The sequence below is a fragment of the Triticum dicoccoides genome, chromosome 3A (genome assembly GCF_002162155.2).
Source record: "Triticum dicoccoides isolate Atlit2015 ecotype Zavitan chromosome 3A, WEW_v2.0, whole genome shotgun sequence".
Taxonomy (NCBI): domain Eukaryota; kingdom Viridiplantae; phylum Streptophyta; class Magnoliopsida; order Poales; family Poaceae; genus Triticum; species Triticum dicoccoides.
Genome location: NC_041384.1, coordinates 38,474,654 through 38,492,488, shown reverse-complemented (window position 1 = coordinate 38,492,488; position 17,835 = coordinate 38,474,654). Strand labels below are relative to the sequence as shown.

Here is a 17,835-nt window from a genome sequence, read left to right as displayed (position 1 = left end):
CTGACACGGCGACGTACCACCTCCGGCGGGGCCGGCTCCCTCCGCACTGAAAGTGGCCCACGCGAACGCCACCAAAGGAGATCAGGGTCGACGACGGGCCCCGGAGCCGGGTTCCTCACCAAGCGTCGCGCCCCTGAAGGTAGCACCTCCCAGTGCCAGCCCGGCGGAGCCCAGTCCCGGACATGGGTCCTCTGAAGCAGGATGTCGTCGCGAACGGGTCGACGGCAAGGATGCGGGCCGGGCATCGTCGACAACAAATACTATATGCCGGAAAAGTAAAGTAACATTTTTTAAATGATGGATTGTGATTTCATATATGCAAATTCTAAATTTTATAACTAAAAATATAATAAACTAAAAAAACATTGACCATATCTAAAACTAACATTTCTATAAAAAAATGTTTTATTTAACATTTCTAACAATTCTATAACATTAATACAGAAAAAACTAACATTTCCATATATAACTAACATTTCTATAACATTAATACAGAAAAACTAATAACTAATAATAGAAAACTAAAAACTAAAAACAGAAAAACTAAAAACTAAAAACGAAACAAAAATTATATATGTGTGTGTATGTGTGTGTGTTGTGTGTGCAGGCGGTGGTGCGGGAACCGGGGACGCCCGCGACGGCGAGCCGAGGCGATCGACGGCGCCGGCGGCGCGCGCGGCGGCTTCGATTGGAGGGAGGAGAGGGGGGACTGAGGCTCACATCACAGGAGAGGTCGAGGCGATGGCGACGGCGACGGCGACGCGGGCTGGTGCGGGGACGGGATGCGGGCCGGTGCGGGGACGGGGACGGGCCGGCGACACGGACGACGCGACGGGGGTGGCGCGACGAGGATGGGGGCGGCGCCGAGTCGACAGGGACGGCACGACGGCAACGGCGACGGCGCGGGACGGGGCGGCGGCGATGAAGCAAAGAGAAGTGGGAGGAAACTGACGAAATTTTCATAAGTGCTATATATATATATATAGGAGGAGCCTTTAGTACCGGTTGGAGCCACCAACCGGTACTAAAGGTCAAATTTGGCCAGGCCAAGCGGCGGGAAGACCACACCTTTAGTACCAGTTGGTGGCTGGAACCGGTACTAAAGGTGGTGCGCTGGCGCGGGTGCGGTGCGACAAGTTTAGTCCCACCTTGCTAGCCGAGGGGCGCCCGCACTGGTTTATAAGCCCCAGTGCGGTAGCTCTCTCAAGCTCCTCTCTTAAGCAGGCCTTCCGGGCCTACATCTGCTGCTATGCCTTGATGGGCCTATTGGGCTAGCGGGCCTGCATTCTGACCCAATTAGAATTTGGTTTCTAGTCGTATGCAGGCCACTGTGGCCCAGTAGGTGGGCTTTTTTCATTTAGTTTTTTCTTTTCTGCTTTATTTATTTAGTTTTATTTATTTTTAGTTGTTTTTTGCTGTATTTAGAGTTTCTTTGTGAATATTTTTGCTTTAGGTACAAAAATTTAGAAACTTTCAGTTAATGCCGGTAGTTTTCAAATTTGAATAGTTTAAATTCTGAATTATTTGAAATTTGTGTGAATCACTAGTTTGTGAATAACTTGACTTTAAAAATACATTTTTTAGTGATTCTTTTTTATTATGTTTAATATTAGTGTGTTGTATCATTATATTCAATTTGGTAATGCTTAGGTTATTTAAGAAAAATGAAATGCCTTTGTAACATATGAGTTTTCGTCCAAAACCCTAATAGTTCGAAAGAGATTGTCCATTTTGTACACGGAGTGCATCCAGTTTTTGTCGTAACCCTCTCTACTTTTTTGCACATTCTATGTGGGTGAAATTATGATACCATGCCAACTTTCAACCTTTTCGGAGTTCATTTGAAGTGTTTTTCAATTTAGCTGAAAAAATCAGTAAATGAATGAAAGAATTTGTTTGCACATAAAATTTCTTCGCGTTTCAAATGCCAAAACACATAACTACCCTAACTATTACAGAGGTTCCCTCCTGGGTGTGAAACACAGAAGACAGTGATGATAGTGAAGCCGATCACATCCCAGATCTTTGGGTGTGAAACTTTTTCTTCACGTGTGTCCCTTTGCGCCGTAACCATGGAAAATCTTCATCATTTAACGGGATGCTCGGGTCAATATTCACTGTGAATGGAGCAATTTCATCAAACTTTTCATAATCTCCTGACATGTCTGTCTTGTCATCCACTTCCACGATGTTTCTCTTCCCAGAAAGAACTATGTGCCGCTTTGGCTCATCGTATGATGCATTCACTTCCTTATCTTTTCTTTTTCTCGCTTGGTAGACATGTCCTTCACATAGAAAACCTGTGCCACATCATTGGCTAGGACGAATGGTTCGTCTGCATATGAAAGATTGTTGAGATCCACTGTTGTCATTTCGTACTGCGGGTCTTCCGTTACCCCGCCTCGTGTCATATTGACCCATTTGCACTGAAACAAAGGGACCTTCAAACCGCGTCCATAGTCAAGTTCCCATATGCCCTATATATAACCATAATATGTTTCATTTCCCATCTCAGTTGCTGCATCAAAGCGGACACCATTGTTTTGGTTGGTGCTCTTCTTATCTTGGGCGATCGTGTAAAATGTATTACCATTTATCTCGTACCCTTTGAAAGTCATTATATTCAAAGATGGTAACTGGGACAGCGAGTACATGTCATCTTCAATGGAGGCATCATGCATGGTATGTGTCTGCAACCAGCCGGCGAAACTCCTGGTTTGTTCACGTGTAATCCAGTCATCAGACCGCTCTGGGTGTTTGGAGCGTAGAAAATTCTTGTGTTCATCCATATACGGAGCCACCAAGGTGGAATTCTGTAGAACTGTGTAGTGTGCTTCAGTGAGAGAATGCACGTCCATACATATTATTTGATCCCCTCCTAGCGTGCATTTTCCATCCAGTCTGCCCTTATGCCGCGATTCAGGAACACCAATCGGCTTAAGGTCAGGAATAAAGTCAATACAAAACTCAATAACCTCCTCATTTTCATGGCCCTTGGAGATGCTTCCTTCTGGCCTAGCACGGTTGTGAACATATTTCTTTAAGACTCCCATGAACCTCTCAAAGGGGAACATATTGTGTAGAAATACAGGACCCAAAATGTTAATCTCTTCGCATAGGTGAATTAGGACGTGCGTCATGATGTTGAAGAAGGATGGTGGGAACACCAACTCCAAATTGATAAGACATTGCACCAAATCATTCTCTAACCTTGGTATGATTTCTGGATCGATTACCTTCTGAGAGATTGCATTGAGGAATGCACATAGCTTCACAATGGTTAATCGAACGTTTTCCGGTAGAAGCCCCCTCAATGCAACCGGAAGCAGTTGCGTCATAATCACGTGGCAGTCATGAGACCTTAGGTTCTGGAACTTTTTCTCTGCCATGTTTATTATTCCCTTTATATTCAACGAGAAGCCAGACGGTACCTTAATACTGAGCAGGCATTCAAAAAAGATTTCCTTCTCTTCTTTGGTAAGAGCGTAGCTGGCATGACCCTGATGTATTCCGTCTTTTCCGTGCATACGTTGTTGGTCCTCCCGTGCCTCAGGTGTATCTTTTGTCTTCCCATACACGCCCAAGAAGCCAAGCAGGGTCACGCAAAGATTCTTCGTCACGTGCATCACGTTGATTGCGGAGCGGACCTCTAGGTCTTTCCAATAGGGCAGGTCCCAAAATATAGATTTCTTCTTCCACATGGGTGCGCGTCCGTCAGCGTCATTCGGAACAGGTTGTCCGCCAGGACCCTTTCCAAAGACTACCTTCAAATTCTTGACCATATCATGTACATCAGCATCAGTACGGTGGCGAGGCTTCGTTCGGTGATCCGCCTCACCTTTGAAATGCTTGCCTTTCTTTCTTATGGCATGCCTGCTCGAAAGAAATCGACGATGTCCCAGGTACACATTCTTCTTACAATTAGCCAAATATATACTGTCGGTATCGTCCAAATAGTGCGTGCATGCGCAGTATCCCTTGTTTGTCTGTCCTGAAAGGTTACTGAGAGCAGGCCAATCACTGATGGTCACGAACAGCAACGCCTTTAGGTCAAATTCTTCCCCCATGTGCTCATCCTACATACGTACACCTGTTCCATTCCACGGCTGTAAGAGTTCTTCAACTAATGGCCTTAGGTACACATCAATATCATTGCCGGGTTGCTTAGGGCCTTGGATGAGCACTGGCATCATAATGAACTTCCGCTTCATGCACAACCAAGGAGTAAGGTTATACAAACATAGAGTCACAGGCCAGGTGCTATGGTTGCTGCTCTGCTCCCCAAAAGGATTAATGCCATCTGCACTTAGACCAAACCATACGTTCCTTGCATCATCTGCAAACTCCTTCCCGTACTTTCTCTCGATTTTTCTCCACTACGACCCGTCAGCGGGTACTCTCAACTTTCCGTCTTTCTTACGGTCTTCTCTGTGCCATCGCATCGTCTTGGCATGCTCTTTGTTTTGGAACAAACGTTTCAACCATGGTATTATCGGAGCATACCACATCACCTTGGTAGGAATATTCTTCCTGGGCCACTCGCCCTCGACATCACCAGGGTCATCGCGGCTGATCTTATAGCGCAATGCACCGCATACCGGGCAAGCGTTCAAATCCTCGTACTCAACGCGGTAGAGGATGCAATCATTAGGGCATGCATATCTTCTGCACCTCTAACCCTAAAGGGCAGACAGCCTTCTTTGCTTCGTACGTACTCTCGGGCAATTCGTTGTCCTTTGGAAGCATATTCTTTATCATTACCAGCAACTTTCCAAATCCCTTGTCAGATACACCATTCTCTGCCTTCCATGGCAGCATTTCCAGTGTGGTGCCCAGCTTTTTCTTGTCACCTACGCAATTCGGGTACAACAATTTTTTGTGATCCTCTAACATGCGCTGCAACTTCTTCTTCTCCAAATCACTTGCGTAGTTTCTCTTTGCATCGGCAATGGCCCGACCTAGATCATCAACGGGCTCATCTGATGCCTCTTCTTCAGCTTCTTCCCGCATTGCTGGCTCAGCTTCTTCCCGCATTACCGGCTCAGCTTCTTCCCCCATTGTTGTATCATCGTATTCAGGGAACCCATCATGGCCAGGATAGTTGTCGTCATCCTCTTCTTCTTCATTGTCTTCCATCATAACCCCTCTTTCTCCGTGCTTGGTCCAAACATTATAGCGGGGCATGAAACCGGACTTAAACAGGTGGACGTGAATGGTTCTTGACTTAGAGTAATTGTTATCATTCTTACATCCAACACATGGACAAGGCATAAAACCATCCGCCCGCTTGTTTGCCTCAGCCGCAAGCAGAAAATTTGCATGCCATTAATGAACTCGGGAGAGCATCGGTCATCGTACATCCATTGTCGGCTCATCTTCATTACACAACACCGAAAAAGACCAAATTAATACAAGTTCATACATAAAGTTCATACAACACTTAAATGCAACAAACAAATAACTCTCTAGCTAAAGAATTTAAATGCAACAACAAATGCGATCAAGATCGCAACTAAGGTAACAATTGATCCAACAGCATAATGATACCAAGCCTCACTATGAATGGCATATTTTCTAATCTTTCTAATCTTCAAGCGCATTTTCTCCATCTTAATCTTGTGATCATCGATGACATCGGCAACATGCAACTCCAATTCCATCTTCTCCCCCTCAATTCTTTTCAATTTTTCCTTCAACTCCTCGTTTTCTCTTTCAACTAAATTTAACCTCTCGACAATAGGGTCGGTTGGAATTTCCGGTTCAACTACCTCCTACATACAAATATCTATGTCAACTTGATGGGCATAATTTGTCATAAACACGAAATGCAACAAATAGTTTTAAAAGAGAATATACCACATCTGAATCATAACCCAGACAAGGGCCGACGGGGACAGATATCAAAACCATGGCACTATGTATAACAAACAACGTATGGGTAAGATAATTATACGAGTAACTATATATCCAAATCACACAAACATCATTTTTTTATATAAAACATTCATGAACAAGAGGCTCACCACAAGGTGGTGCCGGCGACGGGACGTTGCGGGCGATCGACGGTGGTTACGACGGAGATTTAGAAGGCACTAAGTAAACCACACCTACATATGCAAACTAAGTGTTATTTTTGACCTCAAATTGCATAAAAATCAAATACTAGCACATATATATAATTCCTCCCAAATTACTAAACTCACAAATCAATCACTATATAAAGCATTGCAAGAGCTAATCTAGCAATGAGAGATGAAAGGACAAAGTTGCTAACCTTTGTGATCATTTGAATGGATGGGGGCCTTCAAATCTTGACAAATTTTGGGCAAAATGTGTGATGAGCTTGAGAGGAAGAGGGAAAGAACAGAGAGGAGAGGGGAAGGGGAAGAACAGAGCGAGCTCGGGTGGACGAAGGGTATGTAGGACCACCTTTAGTACCGGTTCGTGATACGACCCGGTACTAAAGGTGCTGGAGGGGCCCCGGACTGACAACATCCTGCCACCACTCACTTTAGTACCGGTTCGTGGCACGAACCGGTGCTAAAGGTTCGCCACGAACCAGTACTAATGATGTCCGCCTGCCTAGCCGTTGGAACCGGCACTAATGGACACTAATGGACACATTAGTGCCGGCTCAAATTCAAACAGGCACTAATGTGCTTCACATTTGACCCTTTTTCTACTAGTGTTGGATGTAAAACCACAAAGTATTCTCTTAGATGACAACTTTGATGCTAAACTTTCTGATTTTGGATTATGCAAGCTCATTGACAGGGAGATGAGCTAAGTGGTTACCAGAATGAGAGGCACACCTGGATATTTAGCTCCAGAATGGTTGACATTGCAGATCACAGAAAAGGCAGATGTCTACAGCTTTGACGTCGTGGTCATGGAAATCATCAATGGAAGAAAGAACCTAGACACTTCCCGGTCAGAAGAGAGCATCCATCTCATCACCCTATTGGAGAAAAAGGTGAGGTCAGAAGACAGCATCCATCTCATCACCTTATTGGAGAAGAAGGTGAAGTGTGATCGCTTGGTAGATTTGATTGATAATAACAGCAATGACATGCAAGCACACAAGCAGGATGTAACTCAGATGATGATGCTTGCATTGTGGTGTCTGCAGATTGATTGCAAAAAAAGGCCTAAAATGTCCAAAGTCGTCACGGTCCTGGAAGGTGCCATGGATGTTGACACCAACATAGATTATAACTTTGTCGCAACAGGTCGAGCTAATTTTGGTAATGATGGAAGTGTGAACTCCTCAGCTCCACCTGTAGGCTCAGATCTATCAGGTTCTAGGTGAAATGAGACCGTCCCGAGAAGATATCCAATTAGATTGTGAGCAGTAGATTTTGTTACTTAGAACAGAAGCCCTGATCTGTAGTATTTATTTGCTGAAATTACTACAATTTGAAACCCCTATCTCGGGTTATTTTTATCTGCTTTTTTCACGAATACGCAAGCTGCGTATCTTTGTATCGATAGAAGGAGAATGTAGCATAGGATTACAATGCTTACAAGGCCATGAACGCCGGAGGCATGGTGCACGAGCGTTGGAGCAGACTTGGAACCAAGGGTCTGCTCAGCCCCAAAGTCTAGCCTAGCAGCTACTCGCCGGGGATGATGTTAAGCAGCCCTTTGGCGCCTGCCTTTGCCCATAGGCGCGCCTCATCCTTAATGGTGCCGGAGACGAGGGTGATGGAGGGAGTGGCTCGGTCGAAGATGCACGTGTTGCGGTGTTTCCAGAGCCACCATGCCGTGAGTATGATGAGGGAGGAGAGGCCCTTTTGCACAGGGGCCGGCGAGCGGTCGATGCAGGAAGCCCACCAAGTTTGGAAAGGTGTGTCCGCAGATGGAAGATCGACGGCCATGCGAGCCCAACCGAGAACCTCGTGCCAAACCTGCCGCGAGAATGAACAGGTCGCGAGGAGGTGGTGCATGGACTCGAGCTCCTGATCACAAAGAGCGCACGCATCCTCGTGTGGCAAGCCGTGGCGGGCAAGTCGCTCCGCGGTCCAGCAGCGGTCTTGCATGGCAAGCCAAAGGAAGAACCTGACGCGGAGAGGCGCCCATGGACGCCAGGTGAGTCGCCAGTGGGGATCTTCGCAAGCACCAAAGAAGAGTGCCTTGTAGTAGGAGCTCGCCGAGTAAGAGGCGGAAACAGTCCAATGCCAGGAGAGCACGTCCGGCGTGGAGGAAAGCGATGTGTGTCGCACCAGGCGCCAGAGGTCGACGTATTGCACCATGGCCGCCGGGCCAAGAGCGCCTCGTATGTCTTGGACCCAAGAACGCAGGTGAAGGCCGTCGCGCACGTTGCGGTCCTTGCGGAGGCGGTGCGGGACGAGGGTGTAGACGAGAGGGGCGATCTCAGCCACGGACTTGCGTTGATCCAGTGGTCAGTCCAAAAGCGACAAGTGTTGCCTGAGCCAAGCTGCCAGCTTGTGGAGGCGCGGAAGATGGCATTTGCGTCGGCGTCGTGGGGGGTAGGAAGGTGGCTCCAAGGTCGTGAGGGGTCTGTGCGCTGGAGCCACAGCCAGCGGACGCACAGGGACAGGCCCGTGCGGTAGATGTCGCGTATGCCAAGGCCGCCGAGGGAGATGGGGCGGGACACCCGTTGCCAGTTGACGCGGCATTGGCCTCCGTTGGCCTCCTTGTGGCCCGCCCAAAGGAATCCGCGGATGATCCGATTCACCTTCTTGATGGCCGTTTTGTTGAAGGCGACGGCCGCGAGGAAATGCGTGGGGATGGCGCAGAGGACGTGCCGCACTAGGGCAAGGCGGTCGCTTTGAGAAAGCATGGAGGCTCGCCAGGTGGATAGCTTGTGGCCGAGCTTGTCGATGATTGACTCGAGACTCGTCGGGCAGGTCTTGCGGACGGGGAGAGGCAGCCCTGTACTATACCATACATAAACTCATCTTTTATTCCTGTATCCAGTTTTCCTCTATAAATGCACATCTGCTTCTAGTTATCACAGTTGAATTAATAGCAACAATCATAACTAGAAAAACAAGAAAATAAACAAAATGAAAGTAAACTGGGTATTTTTTTCTCGAGAGTACACAAATTGCGTACCTTAGCTTTATAGAAGATAGAGGTTTGAATACACGAAAATGACAGTCCGTTGCGCACAACCTGTCACAACACTCCACACCGGCCAGTCCGAAGACAGCCCCCCACACATGACAACAACAACAAAAAAAAAGCATGTCCTAAACTGAGCAGCAAGGCCGTGTCTCAACCAATGCCGCCACCTCCAAAAAGAACATCTTCATCTTGACTTTCCTCATTGACGCGCCATCCTAAAGAGGGTGGATTGCGGAATTTGGTCCATTCCGAGAAAGGCGTCGTCTTGGACACACCAGAAATGGTGTGCATAGCGCCCCTACAGAACGATCTTGGAAAGCAGCGAGCGCCGGAGGAAAGCAACCTAGGACCTACAAGCCGTGTCTCCAAACACGATACTCCCAAGAGAGGAACGACGTCGAGGACGCCACTATCGCGCCGGTCCAACTGCAAACCTAGGCTTTCGCCCGGAGACATCAACCATACCACAATGAAGCAAGTACCGTGTCGACACACCTCGGCGACGCCTCCAAGGAGGGAAACGACACCCACGGGCGTCGTCGTCGTCGCCGGCCCCGACCGAAGGCGGACAAAGACTTTCGTCTGTGACGTCGCACACCATCCTCCTCGCCCACCGGAATGGGGCAGCCATCCACGTTGTTCACACCGCCGCCGCAGGAAATCAATGTCGTGGCCGATGTGTCATGGAACACCGACGACCCGCACGACGAGAGCCCACCTCTCTACCAACTCCAATCTGGCCGAGCACCCACAACCCCCACCGTCGAGCACCTCCTGTGGTCGAGGGACCGCCGCACGCTGCTGTCACGCTCCTGACAACAGCCGTACAGACCGGGGCCCCAGCCCAGATCGGGCCCTGGCTGGGCCCAGATCTAGCCCGCAGCACCCTCTCCATGGCCGCTGGTGGCAGCTCCACTACGATTTCCGCCGCCTCCAGGAAGCACCACCGACGGCCGCGGCGCTGCTAGCTCCGCCTCCATGGCCCGAGGAAGCCGCACGGACGCAGACCTCGCGCCGCAGCCTCTGCATCGCCGCATCCAGGCCCGCGCCGCCGCTTCCATGGCCGCTCACCCCTCCGAGCTCCGGGTCCTCCGCCAGCCTTCACGCAGCTCCGCCACGACCCTCCTCTCGCCACCCACCGCCTCACAGCACCGCCGCCGTGCGCCGCCCGATGAAGCCCTCCTTCACGCGAAGACAGTCCCGCCGGGCGCGCTCTCCTCCCCGCTGCCTTCGGCGGCTAGGGGGCCGCCACCACCGCCAGGACCGGCGGCGGCGGCCTGGTGGATCTGGGGTAGGTGGCTTGCTGGTTAGGGTTTCGTCCCCCCGGGGTCGCCCGCGCGTGCGACCCGGGAGGGGAAGGGGGCATGGGATTAAACTGGGTATTTATGGGAGTAACTAATAAGCATTGATCAGTTAGTTACCACAAGTGCCTTTAAGTTCTGCACCGATTGTACCTGGTTTTCATGACATAGGCAGTGCCGAACATTAAAAATATGGCTTAATTTCTACAAGGGGAAATATGGTTTAATACTTAAATTTTCTCAGAAAGGGAAAATATGGCTTGAACCTAACTTTGTTGCAATAGAAAGTAAAATGCTACATGTATTTGGGGTAGCGTTGCAATTTTGGGTTTTGCCCTTTCTTCGGCTTGTGCATAACCTCTTTTTCTATCAATACATCTAGTTGCAAAGCTTTTGGGGTTTTCTCAAAGATAAAAATATGCAAAACATGCATTGCCACAAGGCTTTTGCCACCCTAGTCAGCACCAAATTAATTTTATCAGGTTCACCATTAGCTGCTTCATTAGATCAACCATTAAATATATTTCTGTACTATATATAAATCTCTGATGCTGCATGAACTAAAATGTAACCATTCTTGCGGTATGATCTCTTTCGGTAGCCATTTCGACATCGTAGGGAGAACCACAGAAAACTCTAGTTTCATTCTCAGCGAGATACGTAGGTCGGCTGATAGGAGTATTGAGAAATGCTTCTTGCAGGAGCCATTTTTGTCAGCGTCCATCACATCCATTCCTTTCACGCATCAGATGCGTTATCGAGTAAGCTTGAACCTGCTAGAACAGAACTACAAACATAACAACAATTTGATACTATAATTTAAGACAGAAGTACCCACGAGACCCCGACATCCTGGCAAGCTACTCGTGATAAAGACTGAAATAGAGGATAGATTAGTCTTCTTCAGACCCGGGGTACTTGAAGATCATCTTGATCAAGCTGGCGTCTATTCTCTGGGTAGCAAGGTTAATGGTGTTGGGTTAGTCCTCCAACTTTCGAATTCATGCACTCAGACTATCTCAGGAGCAAGGGCAAGCATGCTTAGAATTAAAACAAATAACAAAGCTTGCCAAATACTCGTATTATGGGATATCTTTCAGTTGTGATATATATGAGGCGGGGTAATTCAGTAGGACAATCTCAGCCACATAGATGGTATAGCCTTGGTCAAGTCTTTGTTTATTCCAGTAATCCAGTTCATTCAATGGAACTCTTAATTAATTAACCTGCTCATGTGTTAATGCAATGCTGACTGCTTAGCAATTTTAAAATAAACCATGGTGGTTTTCCCTTCTTGACAGTGGTACCAGGCTAAAAAATTAACAAACTAGAACTACAATTAATTTGGAAGAGACAAGGTACATACCAGTACTCAGAAATAGAATTCCAACCAGCTAATACCAGCTGCTAGATTCATTTCTATCAACGGCACAACCAAAAAGGTCGTGCAACCTAAGATTCGGCCCTACAAAATGTGTTAAAAGTAAACAGCTAACAATTAACAGAGATGTTCGCGAAGATCACAAGGTTTTCGCCCACCCTCGTTTGCACGCAAACCGCAGAGTTATGGCGAGTGAGGACGGGTTGACGAGTGAAGGAGGACTCCAGCTGCTTCCAGGCAGCTGCCAACCGCTGTCAACTTCAGCTTGTCCCCAACCACCAGGTACCTAGATGGTTGCTGACTCAAGATTCTGGGTCTGACTGTAGCTATAAAAACCATAACACAGCAGATCAGGAATGAACAAATTAGGATGTGCAATCTAACGATTTTCATGAAAGGCAAACATAAAACAAAATTGCATTCCACATCAGCTTCAAGAATTTTTTTAGGCAGCAAAATTAATCAAACAATAGATTATACACATGCACAGATTCCCTTTTTTTGGAAGACTCAGTACAGGTACAAATTTGAAAGGGACTAAACAAGAAAACAAGCACCGCAAGCAAGTCTAGTCCTATCAAACAGTCATCGCTACAGAGCATGTTAGGCTGTTTTTATGCTGATCGTTGAATGATTCAACACACAGATGCAGTCCCTGTCGGCAATCCCCTATCATTCTTCCATGTTGTTAGCTGTCACAGGAGCCCAGTTGCAAGTTCGCAACTCAAACTCTGATTCAAGTTCGGTGCAAGCAAAATCATAACACAAATGGCAGTGGCGAGTACCTCTTCGGCTCTCTGTCGCCTGCCTCTCCTTCTCGTCCTCCTACTCATCGCTGCCACCAGCGAGGCCACCACATTCAGTGTCATCAACCGATGCTCCTACACCGTGTGGCCAGCCGCTGTTCCGGTTGGTGGTGGCGTGAAGCTCGATCCGGGGGAGATGTGGGAGATGGACGTTCCCGCTGGCACCACGAGCGGGCGCATCTGGGCACGCACAGGCTGCTCATTCAATGGCGAAGGCAACGGGTCGTGCCAAACTGGCGGCTGTGGCGGCTTGCTCGCCTGCAAGGACAATGGTCAACCGCCCAACACGATGGGCGAGTTCACGCTTGGCCAAGGCCAAACGAGTGACTTCTTCGACATCTCCCTCATCGACGGCTTCAACGTGCCCATGGACTTTCTGCCGGTGCTGGTTCAGGGAAGGTCAGGATGCAGCAGGGGCCCAAGGTGCGCAGCCAACATCACATATCAGTGCCCAGACGAGCTGATGGTGCTGGGGGGTTGTAACAGTCCATGCAGGATCTTCGGGGGGGACACTTACTGCTGTACTGGGAGCGCGACAAGCAACTGCGTCCCCACGAACTACTCAAAATTCTTTAAGCGGCTGTGCCCAGATGCCTACAGCTACCCCAAGGATGATTACAAGAGCACTTTCAGTTGCCCGACGGGCACCAACTACCAGGTCGTCTTTTGTCCCCTGATTAATCAAACATTATCGCCTACACCTGAAAATCCCGTGCCTGCACCCCCGACCGAGGTAAGACCTCCGACCCCAAGTACTCTGCCTGCAGCTATTGGACCAACAAGCATGAAACCGAAATCCTCCTATGTAAGAAGAGTTGTTGCAATCCTAGCTCCCATAGGCGGCTTCATTTTGCTCACCATCTTGTTCCTTGTCACTTTTATATGTAAAAGGAGAACACAACAACAGCATGAGATGGAAGAAGAGGAAGAGTTTGGGGAGCTACAAGGAACACCAATGAGATTCACATTTCAACAGCTAAAAGCAGCAACTGAGCAGTTCAAAGACAAGCTCGGGGAAGGAGGATTTGGGTCTGTTTTCAAGGGACAATTTGCTGATGAAAGGATTGCGGTAAAACGTTTGGATCGATCTGGCCAGGGCAAAAGAGAATTTTCGGCAGAGGTTCAGACAATTGGCAGCATTCACCATATTAATCTGGTGAGATTGATTGGTTTCTGTGCAGAGAAATCCCACAGGCTCTTGGTATATGAGTACATGCCCAAAGGATCCTTGGACAGATGGGTCTATTGTCGACATGACAATGATGCTTCTCCTCTGGATTGGAGCACGCGGTGCAAGATTATAACTCATATAGCTAAGGGCCTCTCTTATCTTCATGAGGAGTGCACAAAACGAATTGCTCATTTGGATGTCAAACCACAAAACATCCTCTTAGATGATGACTTTAATGCTAAACTTTCTGATTTTGGACTATGCAAACTCATAGACAGGGATATGAGCCAAGTGGTTACCAGAATGAGAGGCACACCTGGATATTTAGCTCCTGAATGGTTGACATCACAGATCACGGAAAAGGCGGATATCTACAGCTTCGGCGTCGTGGTCATGGAAATCATCAGTGGAAGAAAGAACCTCGACACTTCCCGGTCAGAAGAGAGCATCCATCTCATCAGCCTATTGGAGGAAAAGGTGAAGAGTGATCGGTTGGTAGATTTGATTGACAATAACAGCAACGACATGCAAGCACACAAGCAAGATGCAATTCAGATGATGATGCTTGCAATGTGGTGCTTGCAGATTGATTGCAAAAAAAGGCCTAAAATGTCTGAGGTGGTAAAAGTATTGGAAGGTGCGATGAATATAGACATCAACATAGATCATAACTTTGTTGTGAATACAGCAAATTTTGGTAGTCTTGCAAATGTGAGCTCTTCAGCTCCACCTCTAGCTTCAGATGTATCAGGCCCCAGGTGAAACAAGACGATCCTGACAAGGTAGCCAATTAGATTGTGAGTAGGGGATTCTCCCAAAGCTATGATCTGCTGTATTTTCTCAAATTATTACAATCAGATGAACTTATTTGTATTCCTTTGTTCAGGTTTTCCTTGTAACACAAACCTGCTTTGAGCTATCATGGTTGAAATTAATACTAACAAGTTTTAAACTTCCCGTAGCTCCAATAAAGCAGATAAATGCAGAGTAAAAGCAAATTGGCAATCTGAGGGACTAACTAATTAACATCAATCAGTTGGTATGTTAGTTACTACAAGTGCCTTTATGTTCTGCAGCATTTCCACTGCCGTTTTATGACATTAGGTACAACTTGATTTCCTCAAAATGAGAAAAGATGGCTCAAACCTATTGTAAGCCGTTTTGAGAAAACTGTAAAATGCTACATGCATTTGATATTTTTTGCCCTTTTTTAACACTCCAGATAACCAAAAGTTTGATAATTGGTGAGATATTTATTAGTTCTTGTTTCCATTGACTGAGGATTTTGCTACCTGTTCAATCCAAAGATTTCAGATTTTTAGCTAAATTGTGAATAGGAAGAGGAACTCTATTTGAGACTTGGCTTGCAAATCTAAGAAATTAACTGTAAATTGCCTAGATTTCTCCAGTAACCGCACACATATATCATTTTCATCAATTCAGTGTCACACAGTTCCTGGATCTTGATCCATATTTCCCGGGTTCCCTCCATAAGGTTCTTCTGACCCTAACACTATCCCAGCCCTGTAATTGTATCCGAGGGACTAACTAATAAACATCGGTCAGTTGGTATGTTAGTTACCGCAAGTGGCTTTATGTTCTGCAACATGTCCACTTGGTTTTTATGACATTAGGTACAGCTTGATTTCCTCAAAAGAAGAAAAGGTAGCTCAAAGCTATTGTACGGCGTTACGAGAAAACTGTAAAATGTACGTGCATTAATAATTTTTTGTCTTTCTTAAATCCCAGATAACCAAAAAGTGTTGATAATTGATGAGATGTTTATTCTTGCTTCCATGGACTGTGAAAGGATTTTGCTACATTTTCAATACAAAGAATACAGATTCGTAGCTTGCAAAGATGTGAGTAGGACGAGGAACTCAGATTAAAATTTAGTTTGCAAAGTTTATAAACTAACTATAAATTGCCCAGATTTTTCCAGTATCTACACACATATATCGTTTTCATCAATTAAGGTCACAGTGCCCCACGGATCTTCAATCTTGAAACATATTTCCTGTGTTTTGCCCCATGAGATTCTTTTAAACATAACACTATCCCTGCCCTGTAACCGTATTCACCAGCGAAGGAAGCACTTCAAGGACCTAATCAACTGTTAACTCAAGGTTGCTGCTCCAGTACTCCAGGATATTAAGAAGCCTGGTTTGCATTCTTTACATATTGGCCAGAGAACCCAAGATAACAAGGCTCTGGCCATCCTTCTCTGTTGCACGGGAACCGCAGAACCATCATAGTGAATAAGACATTTTCGTCGGTAAAGACGTCTTGGTCTTGAGCTGATTCCTAGCAGCTTCTGAGCCTCTACAGCAGACGAATAAGTCAATTTTATTGTTTTGTCCAGTTTCTCCCGTGCAAATCTGTTTCTAGTAATTGTACTTGAAATTAATAGCGTGTTTAAATTTTCCACATGTGCGGAGAAAGCAGAGAGATGCACCGTATGAAAGCAAATTGGGACTTCGAGACACTAATAAGAACCAAATGTTTAGTATCAACAAGTGCTTTTTGTACTAGCAATAATCCACTAAGTTTGGAAAGGCAGTGAGTTCCTTTATTGGTCTTTAAGCTCTCTTTGTTGCTTCACAGTTCCTATGTGATACTTCAGTTTTACATGGAGTGGCCATCATGCAGATACAAAAATTCTTATTTTGCGAAGAGGGCTACAAATGGACTTTACACACTTCTGCAATACTAGAACTTCTGTTTCAGAAAAAAATGACTCATTTTATGGGGACTGCTGAAATTCAGAGTTTTTTTAAATAAAAATAACTGCACAATGAGAGATTTGCTATACAATGATGACCAGAGGGCAGAGGAGGTAGTGATGTGCATCAAGTTCTTATGTCTAAAAAGATGGCTCGGCTTTCTCAAAAGATGAAAAATACGGCTTTCAACTGTTTAACTTGTCGTGCTCAGAAATATTTAAATGCTACTAATATTTTCTGAAGTTTGGAACGACATCTTCAAAGTCAGATGTTTACGGCTGTGGCATGGTTGTGATGGAAATGCTGAGTAGGAGGAGTCGTATGACGGTCCATGTTTTGATAGCCAAGATAAGCTTCGTGACAAAATAATCACGGGGCAAGAACTGGAATCGGTAAGTAAACTTGTCAACTATAATGATGCCTCCTAACAATTGGCTTTTTTCCTCTGCACCACCCGCCAACAGATGAACCTAGCCATGAAAATGTTCTACTGTACCAAGACATATACACATGACTACATCAGCAAGACATATACACATGACTACATCTACATCAGCTATGCCAAGTTTAATCCCATTCGGTTTTCGACTCATGATGTAATGTAATGCTGTTGCACCAAATTATCGCGTACCTAGATTGCAATACATTGAATTGCCTGGCGTTGGTGTGGTTCACGTTCATCCCCATCCCCATCGTTATCCTTGACCTGCCATGCTTGTCCCTACTGAAGAACCCATGCGTGAGTATTTCATCGTCGAATTGCTGGCCGAGCGAGTAATTGATAAGCGAGTTGGTTAATTACCTCCGCCGACGAGAGGATTGAGGGGATGAAGCCGAAGTCGGCAACGCGGTTCCCCTCGCTGGAGGCCGGCGATTAGGGGCGGCGCGCCTGCTGATGGGGCGTAGTGGAAAGATGTGGTACTGGGCGGGATGAATGGCGGCAGCAATGCCCTGCTTCCGGACGGCCCAGCTCACCGGCGACTTCGCCGCGGATGGGGCGCCGCCGGCAACGGCTGGAGGAGAAAGGTGTTTTTTTCTTCTTCTTAGATTTTTTTAGGGGCAAGGAGGAAGGGTATGAGCAGGCCCCTGCCTCATGCAGGCGTAGAAAGCCCAGCCTATGCAGCCCACGGAATGTTGAACAGTTTTTTGTAGCGCTTCAGCTCTGTTTCTAATAAAAGCACGAGAAGGTGGAGAACCAGTCAATCTCATCCATCGAAAGGGTTGAATCCTATGATTCACGTGGCTTGGATGTTTAACGCCAACTATGTTTTACCCACGCTGTCACAAGTGACTCCGCACCCACGTATTACTGTGTCTTTCCTTCTTTCCCATGGCCCGGTTCTATTTTACAAAACCGCTTCAC

General features: G+C 46.6%; 1 protein-coding gene, 1 long non-coding RNA gene and 1 pseudogene across 3 annotated transcripts; 2 read left to right on the top strand and 1 right to left on the bottom strand.

The window, feature by feature from the left end:
* Window positions 1-7,309, top strand: part of LOC119271843 — a 46,430-nt pseudogene extending 39,121 nt beyond the window's left edge.
* A 3,577-nt stretch (window positions 7,310-10,886) lies between these two features.
* LOC119266905 lies at window positions 10,887-17,576 on the bottom strand. 2 transcript variants are annotated; one of them, XR_005132192.1, is made up of 3 exons: window positions 17,275-17,576; window positions 17,104-17,196; window positions 10,887-12,098 (listed from the first exon to the last, which is right to left on the bottom strand). It is a non-coding gene; the product is annotated as an uncharacterized LOC119266905 (long non-coding RNA). The 2 variants fall into 2 exon arrangements; XR_005132191.1 differs by lacking the exon at window positions 10,887-12,098 and adding an exon at window positions 15,557-16,071.
* Window positions 12,434-14,522, top strand: LOC119266904 (PR5-like receptor kinase). Its single transcript, XM_037548186.1, has one exon. The coding sequence runs from the start codon at window positions 12,541-12,543 to the stop codon at window positions 14,509-14,511; it is 1,971 nt and encodes a 656-aa protein (XP_037404083.1). The 5' UTR covers window positions 12,434-12,540; the 3' UTR covers window positions 14,512-14,522.
* Window positions 17,577-17,835: the final 259 nt, after the last annotated feature.

Coding starts and splice junctions, on each gene's coding strand:
- LOC119266904 (XM_037548186.1), top strand. CDS start 12,541: ATGGCAGTGGCGAGTACCTCTTCGGCTCTCTGTCGCCTGCCTCTCCTT.